The following is a 19,867-nucleotide window of genomic DNA, read 5'->3' on the forward strand; positions in this document are numbered from 1 at the left end:
TATTTCTGTGCCGCCCAGTCCCAAAGGGACTGCCGCTCAGACACTATACTTTTCCGCCCACCCCCCCAAAAAATTAGAGGGAACACTGTTTACGTTACTGGCGGAAACTGGGGCGAGAATTCTCTGCAAACAGCTTCATCTTATTCTTTAAATTCATTTTTAAGCAACCATTTTTTAAAATGGTCCATAGTGATTTGCTTCTTGCGCCCCTTGTTTTTGCTGCAACGTCTGTAACTTCTCTTTGGTTCCCTTCTAATGTAAACTACAAGTTTCCATCACAACAGGGTGAGAGTAGCTGGAGTCGGTGGCATAATTGCAGGAGGCATTTTGAGTTTTGTGCAGTTTGCTGCCTAGTCACTTGGGTGGGCTGAGGGATGATTCTAAGGGCGAAACACAAGTTTGAGAGCCATGTGTAATCTGTAGACTGTCAGTTGTCACTTAGAAAATTGCCGGTCTGTTTGCTCTAGCCAAGTTCTTGCAACCTTCATAATAAAACTGTCACGCAGCACCCTATTATGTCCTTGATATGTTATTAGATCCTTGTGGGTCATTATCCCTGCTGCCAGTTGACTGGCAAGCTTCACAGGCATCATACAATTGAGTGATGGTTCTTTACATGCATTTTGTTTTTTCTGAGCTTTAATCCCAATCGTTGCTGATCTGAGATCATGACTTTGCTTAGTTCTTCGGAATTAAATCTAGAAACTAAGTCTTTCTATTACCATTGTAATAGATGTTACTGGCGCGTCAGGTAAAGGAAAATATGACTTGCTTGCTTGAAGTCTGGGTCACATGGATTGCCAGGGATTATTCAAATAGATTGTTTATGCAGGATTCCACTTCATTTCTAATATACCTGTGTGAGATTTCTGGCTTTTCTCCTGAGGCAATCATATTCCATAGGACTCCCTGTAAGGGATTACTCTATTAAGGCTCCTAAAGGAACGCATATAACCCTAGTAGTAGAACTCAGTAGTAAAAGACCAAGTAGAACACTGCTCAAAAAAATAAAGGGAACACTTAAACAACACAATGTAACTCCAAGTAAATCAAACTTGTTAAAACAAACTGTCCACTTAGGAAGCAACACTGATTGACAATCAATTTCACATGTTGTTGTGCACATTCAACTTTGTACAGAACAAAGTATTCAATGAGAATATTTCATTCATTTAGATCTAGGATGTATTATTTGAGTGTTCCCTTTATGTTTTCGAGCAGTATATTTAACTGGCACCTGAAAAAGACATATTATGCCTCATAATAATGACTTTTTGTGATGTTGCCCTGAATGGTAGTGTAAAGTTAAAGTGACCATCCACTCCTTGTATTACTCCCCCTTCTGCCTATGTTGTAATGGCTAAGAACCAAAACATCAACAACAGCTGGAGCTTGTACTTCTCATTCTCTCTGGTAGGGCTTAATGCATATTGCCTGTTTTCTAACCCTACATGCTGATTGATGTGCCTACAGCTTGTACTTGTTATTTTTTTTTAATCCACCCTTCTCCACTAAAACTTTGGGCATCTTACAGGTTATAAAACAAATAGAAAATAATTAAAATATAACATCAAAACTCCACAGATTAATATTTTTAAAACTATACAGAAACCAGAGATGGGATGGGAATTAAGCAAGAAGCGGCTCCCTTGGGGCTCCACACCAACTGGCAAAGCCAAGTTTTAATATCCTCCAGGAAGGCTAAAAGGGTGGGAGCAGGTCTCACCTCTGATGGTAGTGTTCCATAACGAGGGGGCTACAACTTTTCTAGATCTGTAGCTGGAAACAAATATCTTCAATTGAAGTACAGTATCTTGTTTGGGGAAAAAGCGTTTTGGATGCCTGAAAGTTTATTCTATATAATATCTTTCTGACCTTGACGAACAAGCTCATGAAAACATAAATGAAGTCTGTTGAGTGTGAGACTGATGATGAAGTCAGCAATAATGCAACAATGGAAGGTAAAGTTTTCTTTCAACAGTTTCTGAAAAATAAACGTTGGTTTCCTTCTCACTTTTCTGTCCCACTAACACAATAAACAAAGCTGCCAATCAGTAATTTGGTTCTGAAATGTCAGTGACGGCACTTAAAAAGAACTTTTCTTCCCAATCTGACAGCTGTTTCACAAATGCTCGATTGGGCCGCATGTTATTTTTACATTTCTGGACATGATTCCATGCTTTCTGTGAAAAAAAGGTATAAAATGCAAAGATCATGAGCAGGGAAAATATTTGAGAACAGCCCCAAAGCATTTTGGGGGAACAGAAGACTTGCACTGAACTATGTCTTCCTAGAGTTGTAGCCATCTATACTATAATCAGGGAACAGTTCTCTGTAACTTCATCGTGGAATACCTGCCTCATGTGCCAAAACCCTAAGTTCAGTTCTTGATATATCAGTTGAAACTTTACTGCTTTTTATGTTTATACAATATACAATGGAGTATTTACATAGCAAGATGGTAGGTGGACCAAGGGAATCACAGAATGAATCTCACTTGATAAAAGAGTCCATAAAAGAGACTTAAAACAAAATGGATGAACAACACCAGCAAATATTGTGGTCCAATTGGCAAAAGAAAGCTCAGGACCATATTGGTTGGAAATATGCAGAAAAGGCTTTCATCCTGCAGTAAATAGACAATGACTAAAATGATGGTGATGATGAGCCAGGGTGGCGCAGCAGGTAGAGTGCTGTACTGCAGGCCACTGAAGCTGACTGTAGATCTGTAAGTCAGCGGTTCAAATCTCATCACCGGCTCAAGGTTGACTCAGCCTTCCATCCTTCCGAGATGGGTAAAATGAGGACCCGGACTGTGGGGGCAATAGGCTGGCTCTGTTAAGAAGCGCTATTGCTAACATGTTGTAAGCCGCCTGAGTCTAAGGAGAAGGGCGGCATAAAAATTGAATAAATAAAATAAATAAATAAATGACAGTATACAATAAAAGGTGCAAGGCTTTAGCCATGCACACCAAGCTTTAATTTGCCATATTTCCCATTCTCAGTTTCCAGCTAAGAGTCAGGAAGAAAGTGGTGGGAAGTTCTCCTTGCTCGAGCCTTTGACCACTGACGATCATGCAATATTAGGCGAAATAGACCAAAAGAAAGACTCAGTATCAGACACCAAAAAGTAAAGTAAACATGATTCATATTCTAATTTGGGCATAAAGGCCACAATATCACCTTTGATTTCACATTCTGTTTTTAAAACTGCCTGAACTGATTACCATCAAACTTAATTTGACAGTAGAAATATTACACACAAGGTAGGTTTCTGTTCCAAGAATCTTAGGGTTGAAAAACTGACATATACAAAATAATGGGAGAGAAATTTGGACAAAAAGATATCTGATAATGTGATGAGTGCAGCTACATGAACCATTAGCATAATGACAAAACATGTTGGGGATGGGGACAGCTAACTTTAGTGTATGATAGCCTCTTCTACTTGTCTTCTCCAGGTGTTTGGCAAATTATAGTCCTAACGTACCCAGAGAGCCTCTAGTAGGAAAGGTTGTTACAAGTTGTTAGTATTCTGTACAAATGGTTGGGTTGGTAATATATAAACAACCCAACAATGTATGTTTGCACGGATTAATGTAGTATAGCTTTAAAATGTATGCTATGTTCTGATTGGCTGTAGTATTGCAAGTTGTCATAAGAGGAAACGAGATCATGGCTTATTCTATGTTGTTTCATTTTGATTGACTCTTTGACTTGCTAGTAATCTGTCTTATGCTCTGTTATTCTGATCTGTTTGTAAACTGTAATATCTTTGTTGAACATATATGACAAAGACAAAATGGTAAGAAGATTATTGTACTTTCAGAGATTGATTGATTTGTACCTGTATGACCTGGAATGTTAATTTGGACTGTGTTATTTGTTAAAGTAAACGCTACCTGTGTATCTGGTTGTGTGACTGGATAATTACTCATATCTACTGCATATCTACTGCAATACCCCATTTCTATGTGCATGTCCTTGATAACTCAAGGGTTGCTCTGCCCACACTTTAACACAGATACTCACCTTCAAGTAAAACTTCCAAGAATGGATAAGGTAAGCCATCACTGCTGTGCTACACCTGCTTATTCCAAAAGTGGAGAAGACCAGGATTGCTTCTTTACTGATATGAGAATCTAAACAATTTTTTCATTAATTTATTTTTTTCATTAGGAGTTTGAAAGATATATATTCTACATAAAAAGTGATTTTTCTTTTTTACAGTTTTAATCTTGATGCCAATTTATGTGGGAAAATTATGAGAGATGGTTGGGCCAAATGTGAATTCTTCAAGTTTATGCTCATACATTTAAGTCCAGTAGGATGTCCCATTGATGTCAATCAGACTTTTTTCTGTGTCAAAGTTTGTAAAAGTTATGGGAAGGCATGACATTATGTCCCTAAGGGACATGCGGAGAGGGGCGGCATACAAATCCAATAAATAATAATAATAAAAATAATAATGAAGGCCCACTTGCCAATGCGCGGCTTACAAATTCCAGTAAGAAATGAAGTCTGTTACCTAAAGAACTAAAGGTTTTGAATTGACACCATGAATTCTCTAAACAAAAGGGATTTTAAAAATACTACTATATAAATATAGTTGGAAAACCAGTTTGCTGTACTATAGTGGTTAAAACACCAGGAAATTGAGTTCTAATCATGCCTCTGGCATTGAGTCAGTTTGGTCTCTCCCAGCCCAAGAAGGGGGAGGGGCAGTGGGAAACTACTTCTGAATTTTTTTTACCACAAAAAGCAGGCAGCTCACAATATGATGATGATTTCTACAGATGTTCTCTAAATGGACTTATGTCTGTATATTTATGTCTGTATATTTTAATAAAAATGCAGGCATAAATTACCCACTGCAGATCAACAGGCAAAAGGATCAAATTTGCATTGATTTGCACTTATCCATTAAAAAGCCTCTTGCCTCAGCAAGTGGTCCATACTCATATTTTGTTCTCCTTAGAGAAGGTGACAAAAGTAGTTGCTCTTTTCCTGATCCTGAAAAAAGATGTAGCTGCTTTAGGAGGAGGCTAAGTGTATGCTGTAGCATCATTTTCCTTTTTTTTGTCCCCATTATCTCAGACTATACTCATCACTTTAGGTGATCCCTAAATGTTCTGCTGGCATTCTCAATTACAGGGTTGTGATTGTGACAGAATCAGCAGCAGTCTAAAATAGCTAAACCACAAATTAATAATAATAATTATTATTTATTAGATTTGTATGCCGCCCCTCTCCGAAGACTCGAGGCGGCTCACAACAATGATAAAAACAATATTATAATGGCACAAATCTAATACAGTGAACCCTCGATCATCGCGAGGGTTCCGTTCCAGGACCCCAAGCGATGATCGATTTTTCGCGAAGTAGCGGTGCGGAAGTAAAAACACCATCTGCGCATGTGCAGATGGTGTTTTTACTTTCACCGCCGCCCGCAGCGCGTTGCTGGGGAGCGCGCGCGCGCGTTGCTGGGGCTGCTCCCCAGCTGGGGAGCGGATCTGGGGTTTCCCCAAGCGCGCGCGCGTTGCTGGGGCCGCTTCCCAGCTGGGGAGCGGAGCCGGGGTTTCCCCAAGCGCGCGCCCGTTGCTGGGGCCGCTCCCCAGCTGGGGAGCGGATCTGGGGTTTCCCCAAGCGCGCGCGTTGCTGGGGAGCGGAGCCGGGGTTTCCCCAAGCGCGCGCGCGTTGCTGGGGGCCGCTTCCCAGCTGGAGAGCGGCCCCAGCAACGCGCACGCGCTTGGAGAAATCCCGGCTCCGCTCCCCAGCTGGGAAGCGGCCCCAGCAACGCGCGCGCGCTTGGGGAAACCCCAGATCCGCTCCCCAGCAACGCGCGCGCGCTTGGAGAAACCCCGGCTCTGCTCCCCAGATGGGAAGCGGCCCCAGCAACGCGCGCGCGCTTGGGTAAACCCCAGATCCGCTCCCCAGCTGGGGAGCGGCCCCAGCAACGCGCGCGCGCTTGGAGAAACCCCGGCTCTGCTCCCCAGCTGGGAAGCGGCCCCAGCAACGCGCGCACGCTTGGGGAAACCCCAGATCCGCTCCCCAGCTGGGGAGCGGCCCCAGCAACGCGCGCGCGCTTGGAGAAACCCCGGCTCCGCTCCCCAGCTGGGAAGCGGCCCCAGCAACACGCGCGCGCTTGGGGAAACCCCAGATCCGCTCCCCAGCTGGGCAGCGGAGCTGGGGTGTCCCCGCGCGTGCCGCCCGCCCGCCCACGCCGTTGCTCGCGCCGCCGCTGGGGTCTTACGGGGCAAGAGGGGAAAGACCCAGGGAAGCCCCCCAGCTTCCCAGCTGGGGAACTCCACCATCTACGCACACATGCGCAGATGGTGGAGTTTACTTCCGGGTTTAAAACTCGCGAAATAGCCCTTTCGCGATGCTTGAGGACGCGAAACTTGAGGGTTCACTGTATTAAAAAACTAAAAATGCTATCATAATTAAAAAACAAACAGCACATACATACCAAACATAAATTATAATAAGCCTGGGGGAAAGGTGTCTCAAATCCCCCATGCCTGGCGGTATAGGTGGGTCTTAAGTAGTTTACGGAAGACAAGGAGGGTGGGAGCAGTTCTAATCTCCGGAGGGAGTTGATTCCAGAGGGCCGGGGCCGCCACAGAGAAGGCTCTTCCCCTGGGGCCCGCCAGACGACATTGTTTAGTCGGCGGGACCCGGAGAAGGCCAACTCTGTGGGACCTTATCGGCCGCTGGGATTTGTGTGGTAGCAGGCGGTTCTGGAGGTACTCTGGTCCAATGCCATGTAGGGCTTTAAAGGTCATGACCAACACTTTGAATTGTGACCGGAAACTGATCGGCAGCCAATGCAGGCCACGGAGTGTTGTAGATACGTGGGCGAATCTGGGAAACCCCACGATGGCTCTCGCGGCCGCGTTCTGCATTCTTTTTTTACTATTCTGACCTAATGACAATTTTGAATTTAGGATCAGAAATTTGGGACTATATTATATTAGAGTCCAAATCAATGTCGTTCAATCTCAGCAACTTTGAGTAGACTTCAATTTTCAGAATTCCCTAGCCAATAGGGCTGGCTGGGGAATTCTGGTAGTTGAAGTCCACAAATGGACTTCCCTCAAGAAGTTTAGTCTGAAGGTTTTTAACTTACAAATGTACTGAGAATGCAGATGACAATCCTGTCTTTTTACCAGGGATGTGATGAGGTGAAATGATGGAAAGATTGAATATTTGGAATAAGCAGCTAAAAAATGAGTTTGTGGCTACACACTTACCTGCTGGACCAGAGTAGGGGAAAATGCCATTACTGTCTACTTACCAATAAAGTGACAAATGTCGGCAAAGTGAGAAAATAAATCTGCCTCAAGAGAATCAGGAATAGGAATATGAAACAGTTTTTCGCTGTCTTCAAGGAAGCTGGGGAAAGAGACAATCTGCTTAGAAGCATGCAAAACTGAACCAGCTCAGTCAATATCATCACAATATTATAACTGATTAGCATTGAACTAGTTCAATTTTTTCTTTAGGTATAAAGTTCATGGATGGGCTTCAGTCAATCATTCTCAAACTGGCCTAACTCATGGCGTTGTTTGAAAAGATAAAGTGATGATGGTGGTGGGAATTATATATACTGTTGTAAGCTATTTAGAGGATGAGTCATTCAAAAACACAGCAGAGTTTGAAAAATGGACAAGGAATCATAGGTAACCCAAGTTTCTATTTTTGTAGATGTATTCTCATTGTGCAGGGGAAATAACAACAACAACAGAGTTGAAAGGGACCTTGGAGGTCTTTTAGTCCAACCCCCTGCTTAGGCAGGAACTTGACACTACTTCAGACCAGTGGTTATCCAACATCTTCTTAAAAACTTCCAGTGTTGGAGCATTCACAACTTCTGGAGGAAAGCTATTCCGCTGATTAATTATTCTAACTGTCAGGAAATTTCTCCTTAGTTCTAAGTTGCTTCTCTCCTTGTTCAGCTTCCACCCATTGCTTCTTGTTCTACCTTCGGGTGCTTTGGAGAATAGGTTGACTCCTTCTTTGTGGCAACCTCTAAGATATTGGAACACTGCCATCATGACTCATCTAGTCCTTCTTTCCTACAACCATTCTTCATGTTTTAGCCTCCAGTCCCCTAATCACCTTTGTTGCTCTTCTCTGCACTCTATTAATGCAGCCTAGAACTGTGTTGGCTTTTTTGGGAGCTGCTGCAAACTGCTGGCTCATATTTAAATGGTTGTCCACTGGGACTCCAAGATCCCTACTGTTGAGCAAGGTATCACATATACTGTACCTGTGTATTTTGTTTTTCTTGCCTATATATATATATAGGCAAGAAAAACAAAATACACAGGTACAGTGTATGTGATACCTTGCTCAATATATGAGTTTGGGTTTTGCCCCGTGTAATATTTTGAATGTCTATGCGACGTTTCGGTGAAATCACATTCACTATCATCAGGCTGAAGTTGTAAGTTGTAGTTACTATATTTACAGCAGCACGAACCTTACATAAATGTTTATATATATATATATAAATATATTTATATAAATATGTTTTTGCTGATAATGAAAATGAAGGGAGACTAGTATGGATCTAATTCAAGCTATTTAGCTCTCATCAACTAGCCATACCTTCCTGGGATTTGAACCTGGGCAGCCTGCCTGTAAGGCACTATGCCTTTTTAAGACCTGCAAATGGAATTAAAGGTTGCCTTCAGGCTGAGATGCTTTTCAATCATCTACCCACTTCTTTTTGATATTAAGGTAGACAATCTTTGATTGATAAGAAATCCACATTTTTAAGGTGACATTGTATACTGGTTTTCTTTCTTCCAGGTATTTTTTGGGTGAAAATAGAGGAAGGTCTTTTAAAAAACAATATTAAGCCTACAATAGGTCTTTCACTTATAAATTCCACATGTCTACCACTGCAGAAATTGCACTTAAAAAACCCATTTAAGTGCTAAAATTCAGTGGCATGACTGAAAATGGCATCATAAGATACCTAGGACTAAAATAATGCACGGGAAGATAACTATTGTGATTTCTCTTACAAGACTAGAAAAGTGCCGAGTACTGAATTGTCTTCAGTATACTGTTACTGCAGACTGTATACTCACAATACGCCAGCTTCCTCACAGATATTAATATGAGCCTTGATTTTCAGATCCTTCTGAATCTGACTGTCACAGGCTTGTTTGTAGTTTCCCATGTACAGCTTAGCAGGCATGATTTCTACTGGATAGGTCTTAAAGGCTTCCAATTCCTGTTGGGGAGGGGGACAGGATCATGCAATGAAAGCACAGTACAGTGGTACCTCTACTTACGAACTTAATTCGTTCCGTGACCAGGTTCTTAAGTAGAAAAGTTTGTAAGAAGAAGCAATTTTTCCCATAGGAATCAATGTAAAGGCAAATAATGTGTATGATTGGGGAAACCACAGGGAGGGTGGATGCCCTATTTCCTCCCGGGAGATTCCTAGAGAGGCCCCACAGAGACTTCTCCCCGCCTTTTGGGGCCCTGTTTCCTCCCAAGAGATTCCTAGAAAGCCCCCATAGAGGCTTCTCCCGCCTTTTCTGGCTACAGTTTCAGAGGCTCGGGTTTGTAAGTGGTAAATGGTGCTTGAGAAGAGCCAAAAAAATCTTGAACACCCAGTTCTTATCTAGAAAAGTTCCTAAGTAGAGACATTTTTATGTAGAGGTACCACTGTACTTGTTTAAAGTCAGGGCACTGAATTCAATATGGCCATTTTCAAGATCCTATTTGTTGCAAGAGGGGTCATTGAATGATTAAGCTTTACATCTCAAATCCAATAAAGTGTAGAACCTTGTAGGCTGCAGACCACTCAGAATGAGTCCCATCAAACTCAATGATACCTATGTACTTCTCATTAGACAAAGGGAAAGCAGGCAGTGTGAGTTTGGCAAAGAATTATATAAAGGTGTAAAATTCACTAAGAGAATATTGCAGGATATTCCCCAAGGAGGAAGGATTCTGGTTGTCTGCCTCAATTGCCTGCTGGATTTGGGAAGCTTTTGCTACTTAATGAAAAGAGAAGGAATTCAGAGTTCAAAAACCTCTTCTGGATAATAAAAATCTAGTCTGTACAGAGAGAGGAGGTCTGAGCTTATTATACTCAGCTTACTGTGTGTACACACTGAGCAGGACCCCTCAAATAATTTTAACCAGGACAGCTAAAGACATTAAGGAATAATAAAGGTAGAAAGAATATTTAGGGTATCAAATGCTAGACATAATTCTAAAAAAAAAAATTGGGTGCAATCTACCCACTTATTGGGAGACTCTTTTGAACAATACTTGCTTTTCAGCCACTGCTACATGAACATGGATCAGCCAATCATTGCTTTATTCAATAAGTAAGCTAAGCCTTAGAGAATGCAGTCTACTTTATAGAAGAACAAGAGTTCCCAACCAAATTTCTGACCTTACTTTTATATATACATCTCCCATCTGTAGTTATTTTTCTTGACATTAACATCTTTGGCATGCTGTAATGTGCACGTTTTGTATACACCTTTCCCCTAATTTTTGCATCCTGATATAGATTAGGATTGTAACATGCATCATAAAGTTCTGAAAAATATGGCTGATTACTTATATGAGAACTCTGTCCAACCTTCACACACAGAGTTATAAAGCAAAAAATTGAATGTAATTACATATGCATTTGAACACGTTCACTAATTGGAGCACCAAAGAAGAGGATTTAAGTTTCCCATCACAAAGACGGTCAAATATGTGGGTGTGCATATATATACCTGAGGTTTCCCAAGGCAAATTTATTAATAAAAAAGTAATACTCCTCTGACTTGAAGAAGAAAAAGGGGAAATTTTGAAGTATAAGGTATGATGTTTGTCATACTTGAGGCATCCAAAAGATCTTTTGGGTCCTGAGGTAGTGATAGGAGGTTGTAAAGCGTTCATAACCGCCTCTTAAGATCATGACTGGAAAGCGGGTGAGCCGCTGCATAGTTCTTGCGCAGCGAGCCGCAGAGCCTTCTTTAGCATCTACAAGCAGATCATGTAGATAATAAAGTGTTAATACAAAATATTAATTTGGAGCATGGGCTTCCATAAGTCCATCCCATTTGTTACTAGATCTCTGTATTACATGTATGTTCCTGTGTTCATTATAATAGGATCAAAGTTCTGTCTCTTAAAAGCAATGCCTCTTTCTGTATATTTGACACTCCATTGTTTTCCCCTCTACTATTTATTTATTTAAATGACTTATAACACTAGTAATAAAAATTAGACTTATATACCGGTTCATGGTGCTTTACAGCCTCTCTAAGCCGTTTACAGGGTGAGCATAGGGTCCTCGTTTTACTGACCTCAGATGGATAAAGTGGTCAGGATCGAACTTCTGCAATACTACATTCTATCAAGATCACACATTTTGCAGCAATGGCTCTATTAACCATGTTATTAATATCTAACTACAGGAGCTAGCCAGTCATTTTTGTTCTAGGCTTGCAACACCCACCCACCCCCAATGCAGGAAAGGAAGGTACTTCTAAGGTAGACACGTATCAAGGAGTTGTGGATTTATCTACACCCTTAAATCCCACTTACACGAACAAGTGATTTGCCACTACAGTGATCCCTCGATTATTGCGGGGGTTACGTTCCAAGACCTCCTGCGATAATCGATTTTCCGTGGTATAGTGGTGCGGAAGTAAAAACACCATCTGCGCATGCGTGCCCTTTTTTCCATGGCCGTGCATGCGCAGATGCTGGAGGCGGGGAGCGACGAAAGTGCGGAAGTCGACAAAGATTGCTTAGAATGTCGGCTGCCCCCACCCCCCCAGCACCCGCCCGCCCGCCGTTTGCCCGCCCGCTCGTTCGCTCGCCCGTTCGCTCGGCCGGCTGCTCGTTCGCTCGCCGCTCTCCTGTTCGCTCGCTCGCCCGGCCGCTCGCCCGCCGTTCACCCGCCGTTCGCCCGGCCACCCGCCGTTCGCCCGGCCGCTCGAGAGCAAGAGGGGGAGAAATAGAGATGAGAGAGGGAGGAAGAGAGTGTGAGAGAGGAAGAAGCAAGATAGAGAAAGAGAGAGAGAAAGAAAGATGAGAAAGGAAGGAAGAGAGTGAGAGAGAGGAAGAAAGAGAGAGAGAGAAGAGTGGAAGGAAGAGAGAGAGAAATTATAGAAAAAAGGGGAGAAAAAAAGAGAAATGAGAAAATGATTGAAGCAGAGAATGACAGGAAAGAAAGAGAAAGAGACAGAGAAGTGACTCTTGGTGATGACGTATGACGTCATCGGGTGGGAAAAACCGTGGTATAGCAAAAAAAACCGTGGAGTATTTTTTAATTATTATTTTTTGAAAAACCGTGGTGTAGCGTTTCGCGAAAATCGAGACCGCAAAAATCGAGGGATCACTGTATAACGATAACATAAAACATACTATATTCAGAAGATGGTTTCTTTCTTAATTCCTTTATGTCAATTCCTGTGTCAAATGCTAGATGGAAAGAAACAGAAACAAAAGGATTTTAAAACAGAGTTCTGAAACTTATTACAAGATGTAGAAGTATTTCCCCCATTTAAGAAGTCTCCATGCAGAACATTTGCTGCAGTAGACTGGGGCTCATTCAGCAGCCTCAGGTTGAGTAAGGCAACTGCTTGATGTAATTAAGCCTTTGATGGGCTGGTCTGAGGCTGTCAGGAGCCCAACTGGGAATTGTAGACACTGATTCCAGTAAATGTAATCATCACCAAGTTCAATAAGAATGAGACATTTGGGAGCATCACTCTAGAGTGAGCCAAGTCTTAGCAAACTACCCTGCCTTTTTAGTTTTGAGAAAAAGAAGGATGATACGTGTTAGTTCTTTATCCACGTCAAGTAGATCGTAATCCATGTTAAAAGCTCCTTCCACAGTCTCCGTTTTGCCATCATATATTACACAGTATCGAACACATTCCAGGTTGACAGATTCAGGCACCAAATATTTGCCCAGTGGATTCTTTAAAACAAATGAAAGTAAATTAAGTAGCATGAAATGCAATTACTAAAGAAGAGTATGATATTTCTGTGGTGGATTCTAAGGAAGTTAATCTAATCCTAACATAGAAATATCCAAGATCCGGTCCCATTCTTATAAAGTAAAACCGATTTTGAAACCTTCAGCTATGAAATCGCCCTATTGTGACACTCAAATGCAATTGTATGTTGGAGAAGATATGAGACTAATTTTAGGGTAGGGATAATGGCTCCCAAAGAATCTTGCTCTGGATCATGTTTGCTAGGATATGGATTAGTTAAAAATATTTGAGGAAAACGTGCAGCCTGTTCTGCTATATACATTCTATTCCTCATTTTGAGTATTATCCTACATCACAAGACAGATAGCCCTCATGATTTTTTATCCCCCTACCTCAGGTTTTCAGCCTAGGTGACGTAGTGGTTAAAATGCAGTATTAACACAGTCTGGAGTTTGATCCTTACAGGCCTCAAAGTTAACTCAGCCTTCCATCATTCAGAGGTCGATAAAATGAAGACCCAGATTGTTGGGGGTAATATGCTGACATTGTAAACTGCTCAGAGAATGCTGTAAAAGCACCATGGAGCAGTATATAAGTCTAAGTGCTACTGTTATTGCTATTTTGAAGAAGATTGATATTATTACTGTTCAATATTATTACTACAGTGTTTGTTTGTTTCTTGTCTTAATATGCAAAAAAACTATAGCACTGTCACATATGCGTATTGGTGCAGGCGGATGATATAGCTAGCTCAAAACTCTGTTCCCAAATGCTCAATGCTACTTTATGGAAACTGCTATGGAACAATAGGTTCCCCAAGAACCATTGATTGCTGTATTCAAAACAAATAAACTTCTAGTCTACCATGAATCTGCCTTGCCAATGAAGAACAGTTTTCAAATTATTCTGAATCCTGATCCTAATCCTTCATTCAAAAACAAGCTACCAAAATCAAATTATATTCCCTAAATTAAAAATTTTCACTTTCAAAATTCAAAGTAAGTGTTTTCAACTTGAAACACTTCAGAATGGTTTCAAATTACTAATGGAACAGTTCTGATAATGTTGGGAAGTATATTGAAACACGAAACAGGCCTTTTTAATGTTGTGTTTGTTTTAATTTCAAAACACTTTTCAATCAGTACTTCAAATGTTGGAACACATTAATCACACAAGAACCTGGTTTCTTCCTTCTTGCTTTCTAGGCAACAAGCCAAATCTATTCTACCTGAATAAATGGAATAAATGAGATTGTTTCAGTTATGTTTCTGCTCTTTTATTATTGTCATGCAATGTATATTTACAAAGCAACAAGCCCCATTTTGTCTGATAGGGTTATATCAGGATAAATGTGCATAGGCTAGCCTAAAGGTAGAGTATGATTATAAAAGCAATAGTTAATTTCATTCCATAAATGTTAGCAAAGAAAATTAAGAGTTTCTAGCCATTAGAAAAATCTCTGCATGGTTGTTATCTTTCATTTAGCGTATATGATGAGATTAAAAATCATAGACTTCTCCAGAAATAAAACTCACTGTTTTGACTCTTAATGCTGTCATCAAGTGGCTTTCATTATATTCTCTCTTGGTACGAGCATCTGAAAGTAAAGCAACAAGAATATAAATCTACAAGTACAAATCTATACTGAAATGTATATGGAAAGAAGGGCAGTAAAACTAGTGGTTAAGGTGCTGAACTAGGAATGGCCCAGGGAACCAGCAGGTTACCTTGGAATGGTTATTGTATATACCGTGTTTCCCCAAAAGTAAGACAGTGTCTTACTTTCTTTTTACCCCCAAAAGCCCCACTACGTCTTACTTTCGGGGTATGTCTTACATTGGAAAAAAATTGAAAGGGTTGCGTTCCCGAAGGCATCTCCCCAGAGTCCAGAAGGGCAGCCGCGCGACAGGAGCCTCGTGAGCCCTTTTCCAAGTTCAACCTCAGGGCTCCAAGTGGTGTGCACACGTGGAGCCACAGACGCATGTCGGGGAAGCGTGTGTCTGGAGGGGAGGAGCCGCTCTGCGCAGTTCGGCAGCCCCACCTGCCTGCCGGAAAGGAGGCGGGCAAAGGAGGGCGCAGCTCCGGCCGCTCGCCTCGGAGCTGGTCGGCCTTGCTGGCCGCTTGCAGCCGAGCCTCGGCAGGACTCGGTTGCTGGGACGAGCGCCTTCGCTGCAAGCCGCCGCCCACTCGGCTCGCTTCGGACCAGCGCCGTCCTTCGCTTTGTCAAGCTGGGGAAGAGGCAGTGGCGCCGCGGCGAGGTGAAGGCGAGGAGCGTGCGGGGAGCTTGGAAGCGACGTCATCGGGCTCCCCCCCCGGCAATACCCCCGTGTTTCCCCGAAAGTAAGACATATGTCTTACTTTCGGGTACGGCTTATATTAGCCGACCCCCCTGAAACCCCCGATACGTCTTACAATTGGGGGTGTCTTACTATCGGGGAAACAGGGTAACTATATATATAATCTGCAGTAATGCACTGCAGATGTTCTAAAGAGATAGGGTTAGCATCATAACTCTAAGTTCACCAAGTTGTCAATTTTTAAAACTCCCCATTCTTACTCTAATCTAGACATTTGTGGGTGCTGAAGAAATCAGTAGAGACACTCAAGTTCTAAGAGAAGTTCATTAGGTCAGTGATTTTCAACCTTTTTTGAGCCATGGCACATTTTTTACATTTACAAAACCCTGGGGCACACCACCAACCAAAATGACACAAAATGACACCCTAAGACACTCTCCTCTCTTTTTCCACCCCTATCTCTCCCCCCCCCCCGTGTCTGTGTGTATACACACTCTTGAACCATTTCCAAAAACAGGTGAGGGCTGGGGGGTTTTCTTTCTTATTCTTTGGGTACTTTTTATCATATGCTTTAAATCAAGAATCACTTCTCTCTCTCTCTCTCTCTCTCTCTCTCTTGTTTCTCTCTCTCCTCTCATTCTCTGTCTCAATCATTTTCTCATTTCCCTCTTTTCCTCCCCTTTTTGCTCATTTCTCTCTCTCTCTCTCCCTTCCTTTCCTTTTCTCTCCCTCTTTCTTCCTTTCTCTCTCCTTCTCTCTCTTTCTTTCTCTCTCTTTCTCTTGCTTTCTTTCTCTCTCTCTCTCAGCAAAAAATTGTGAGACCGGAACCTGAGCTTCCTTCTTCGCGGCACACCTGACCATGTCTCGCGGCACACTAGTGTGCCACGGCACACTGGTTGAAAAACACTGCATTAGGTGACTTTGAACAAACCTTTCTCTCTTAGCCCATCTTATTTCTCAGGGCTAGTTTGATGGGAAAAATAGGAGGACAGAAGATACCAATGAAAGTCAGGACATAAAGGTAATAAATAAAATAAATATGGTCTCAGTGGATAAGAATCTCCAGTGCAGCTGATCAGTTTTAGTCCCAAAGCGAGACCAGGTTCCTCAGGGATTTGCTAAAGGTTCAAGGGATGATAGCTTTGTACACAAGGCTCATAGCTGTAGCAACACTCAAACAGGATTTATACGAAGCAGTTTTAAAAATGGGGAAAAATAGCAGCAATGGCATCTGCAATAAGCCATGTTAATATTCTAATCTATTCCTATGTCCAATTGCAACATGTATTAATGTAACTATGTTTGATGACTTTCACTTACCCAATAAACAGAGATAGTTTGGCTCTGCTAATCTAGATATCCTTGTAGACTGATTCAACAAATTATACAGTTCTGTTGGTTCACACAAGGTCACCCCTGCCATCACACTGGAAAAAAAATTATTCAGTGCCACAAATCCAATTGCTTTCTCTATAAAGATTAATTTTTGTAGAAGGCTAATTCAGAGTCATGTGGCTCCTCCATTTAAAAAATAGTTCATATTTAAACTGAAATAGAAGGTATCAGGGTTCTGTTCACTCTAAAAACAGAAAAAAAGGGATCGTCATCTAGAGGTAACACAATAACACAATATAGGAAATCTTGTTAATTCAATTGTAAAATGCCGCCCTGAATCTATGTAGAGGGGCAGCATACAAATCCAATAAATAATAATAATAAAAAATAAAAATGGCTTGCAAAAATCAGCAAAGAACCAGTTGGTTAGGCTTATAAAAGAAAATGCCTGATATAAAAGGAAAATACATTAAAATATCTTTTACTGATTCAATGTTTGCTGAACATCCTCTGCTTTGTGCTTCAAGTGGAATGGCTCCCAGTAGGATTAAATAAAGATACAGGTACGACATAATAGGAAAACAGAAAGGACAAATAAAGGAAAATAAGAATATTCAGGCATTACTTCTTAATATTAGAAGGGATTTACAACAGATTTTAGGATGGCAATTGAGGGAGAGGCAGTGTTCAGTAAAATTGACTTTATTGATATAATGAAGATGGCACTACAGTGTTCCCTCGATTTCCGCGGGGGATGCGTTCCGAGACCACCTGCGAAAGTCGAATTTCCATGAAATAGAGATGCGGAAGTAAATACATCATTTTTGGCTATGGACAGTATCACAAGCCATCCTTTAACACTTTAAACCCCTAAATTACCATTTCCCATTCCCTTAACAACCATTTACTCACCATTATTACTGGTACTCACCATTGAATAAGACAAGTGATTTTCAACCTTTTTTGAGCCGCAGCACATTTTTTACATTTACAAAACAGTGGGGCACATTGAGTGGGGGCGGGGGGGTGGCTAAAAAAACTTTGGACAAAAAAAATCTCCCTTTCGCTCTATTTCTCCCTCCCTCTTTCTCTTCCTCTTTTTTTTTTCTCTCTCTCTCCATCCCTCTTTCTCTTCCTTCTTTCCTCTTTTTTGCTCTCTCTCTCTCCCTCCCTATCTCCCTCTATGTCTTTCTCCCACCTTCCCTACCTCTCTTTCTCTCTCTCTCTCTTGCTTTCTTTCTTTCTTTCTCTCTCTTTCTCTCTCTTGCTTTCTTTCTCTCGTTTTCTTTCTCTTTCTTGTTTTCTTTCTCTCTTGCTTGCTTTCTCTCTCTCTTGCTCTTTCTCTCTTTCTCTTTCTTTCTCTCTCTCTTGTTTTCTTTCTCTCTCTCTGAGCTTCGCGGCACACCTGACCATGTCTCGCGGCACACTGGTGTGCCATGGCACATTGGTTGAAAAACACTGGAATAAGACACTTAGTGATCCTGATATTTATAAATATAATTATTTATTAACAATAATTATTTTTTTGTTATTTATTTGCAAAAATTATTAGTTTGGCGATGACATATGATGTCACTGGGTGGGGAAAACCGTGGTATAGGAAAAAAACCACGAAGTATTTTTAAATTAATATTTTTTGAAAAACCGTGGTATAGACTATTCGTGAAGTTCGAACCCGCGAAAATCGAGGGAACACTGTACTTTCATTTTCCCCCTTTATAAATAAGAGCTTCCTCATTCAGGGCTGAATTAGCTATGTATTCAGTAATAGTTTGCCTCACGGTTAGCAATGCTATATGGCAAGTGTGGTGCAGACCACCAAACTTAACAGGATAATAAGTAATTCTCTCTCTCTTTCTCTCTGTGTGTGTGCATTCATGTATCCCAGGCAGAACTGCTGTCTGTCTATGGATGAATAAGCTGAAATGGAATAGTGATTGCTTCCTTACAGAAGTCTCAGTGGCAGAGCTTATGCTTGCAAGCCAAATTCCAGGTTCAGCCCTCTATATTTCTACTAAGAAAGGCACACATATGAGGAACTGTTGAAGTATCACTGTGGACAATGGAAAGCAATTAATCCTCCATGGAAGGAAGGGCAAGATGTGAACATAATTGTAAAATTATTCATGCTTCGGAAACACAGCCTTGTTTTTTGGAGCTAGTAAATTGAGGTTAAGGTCTCCATGTTCTCTATCCATGTAGCTGGAAACCCACCAACCATGTGCAGTTCGGGACATCTACTGTCAGGGGAATTGTGGTTCCTGTTGCTATGTATAATAATTAAATTATTATTATATATTTTATTAATTTTATTATTTCATTAATTTTATTGTTTCTTCATTGCTTATTTGACTCCTATAACAACCACTAAGTGTTGTACCACATGATTCTTGACAAATCTATATTTTCTTTTTATGTACACTGACAGCATCTGCACCAAAGACAAATTCCTTGTGTGTCCAATCACACTTGGGCAATAAAGAATTCTATTCTATTCTATTCAAAACCACCTTTATCAAATTAATTTATATAAGATAAAATTGAAAAAAAAAGTTAGGTAAAATACTGATCAACTCAGTTCAGAACCTAGCAGGCATTATTCAAAAGACAAACCCACCAAACAATGTACAGTTCGGGACATCTACTGTCAGGGGAATTGTGGTTCCTGTTGTTATGTGTCTGTCCACGGTTACCAGGGGACCCATAGAATCTATTTTTTTCATATTGCCGAGTTTAATGGTGCTGCAGTTACTATAGTTGCAGCCACTCTACCACCGTCGGTCTTCGGCAGGTCCTTACCGTCCAAAGTGACATGGGCAACTTCAACGCAATAAAGTATCTCGCTGCGCCTAGCGGGATCTCCTTTGCCTCTCCATCGCCACCTCTGGCGACAGACCCACCGGGTCCATTGAAACTCCCGCTCTCATGCAGGAGACGCTTTATATGGTAACTATGAGAAGACGTCACTCGAGCTTTCGTATTCGCGCTTCCTCTCGCGATACACGACGCTAACCACAACCCCGAAAAATCGGTTTTTTTGGCGAAGGTATAAAACTGTCGCGAGAGTTGGGAAGTTAGTGCCCTTTTACCTTGACAGCTGGAGTGTATAGTATAGAAATAGTGTAGTACTGTACTGTATAGTAATAGTAATGTATTATGATAATAGTATAGTATAGAATATTTATTTACTAATTTATTTATGGAATTTCTATGCCGCCCAACTCCCGGGGGACTCTGAGCGGCTAACTAGTATAG

General features: G+C 41.4%; 1 protein-coding gene across 4 annotated transcripts; it reads right to left on the minus strand.

The window, feature by feature from the left end:
* Positions 1 to 1,817: 1,817 nt before the first annotated feature.
* On the minus strand, positions 1,818 to 19,560 carry STYXL1 (serine/threonine/tyrosine interacting like 1). Of its 4 annotated transcripts, none has more exons than XM_070742298.1 (10): positions 19,412 to 19,560; positions 16,598 to 16,856; positions 14,516 to 14,577; positions 12,817 to 12,961; positions 12,403 to 12,459; positions 10,865 to 11,010; positions 9,102 to 9,247; positions 7,298 to 7,395; positions 4,033 to 4,142; positions 1,818 to 2,183 (listed from the first exon to the last, which is right to left on the minus strand). In XM_070742298.1, the coding sequence occupies exons 2-10, from the start codon at positions 16,698 to 16,700 to the stop codon at positions 2,052 to 2,054; spliced, it is 999 nt and encodes a 332-aa protein (XP_070598399.1). In that variant the 5' UTR covers positions 16,701 to 16,856; positions 19,412 to 19,560; the 3' UTR covers positions 1,818 to 2,051. The 4 variants fall into 4 exon arrangements, with proteins under 4 accessions (XP_070598399.1, XP_070598408.1, XP_070598424.1 ...); XM_070742307.1 differs by having other exon boundaries at positions 16,598 to 16,704; positions 19,412 to 19,497; XM_070742314.1 differs by lacking the exon at positions 1,818 to 2,183 and adding an exon at positions 2,978 to 3,066.
* Positions 19,561 to 19,867: the final 307 nt, after the last annotated feature.

Source organism: Erythrolamprus reginae, chromosome 1 (genome assembly GCF_031021105.1).
Source record: "Erythrolamprus reginae isolate rEryReg1 chromosome 1, rEryReg1.hap1, whole genome shotgun sequence".
Classification (NCBI taxonomy): Eukaryota; Metazoa; Chordata; class Lepidosauria; order Squamata; family Dipsadidae; genus Erythrolamprus; species Erythrolamprus reginae.

Coding starts and splice junctions, on each gene's coding strand:
- STYXL1 (XM_070742298.1), bottom strand. CDS start 16,700: ATGGCAGGGGTGACCTTGTGTGAACCAACAGAACTGTATAATTTGTTG. Junction 14,578..16,597: donor AAACTATCTCTGTTTATTGG/GTAAGTGAAAGT, acceptor CTTTACTTTCAG/ATGCTCGTACCAAGAGAGAA. Junction 12,962..14,515: donor CAGCATTAAGAGTCAAAACA/GTGAGTTTTATT, acceptor TTTGTTTTAAAG/AATCCACTGGGCAAATATTT.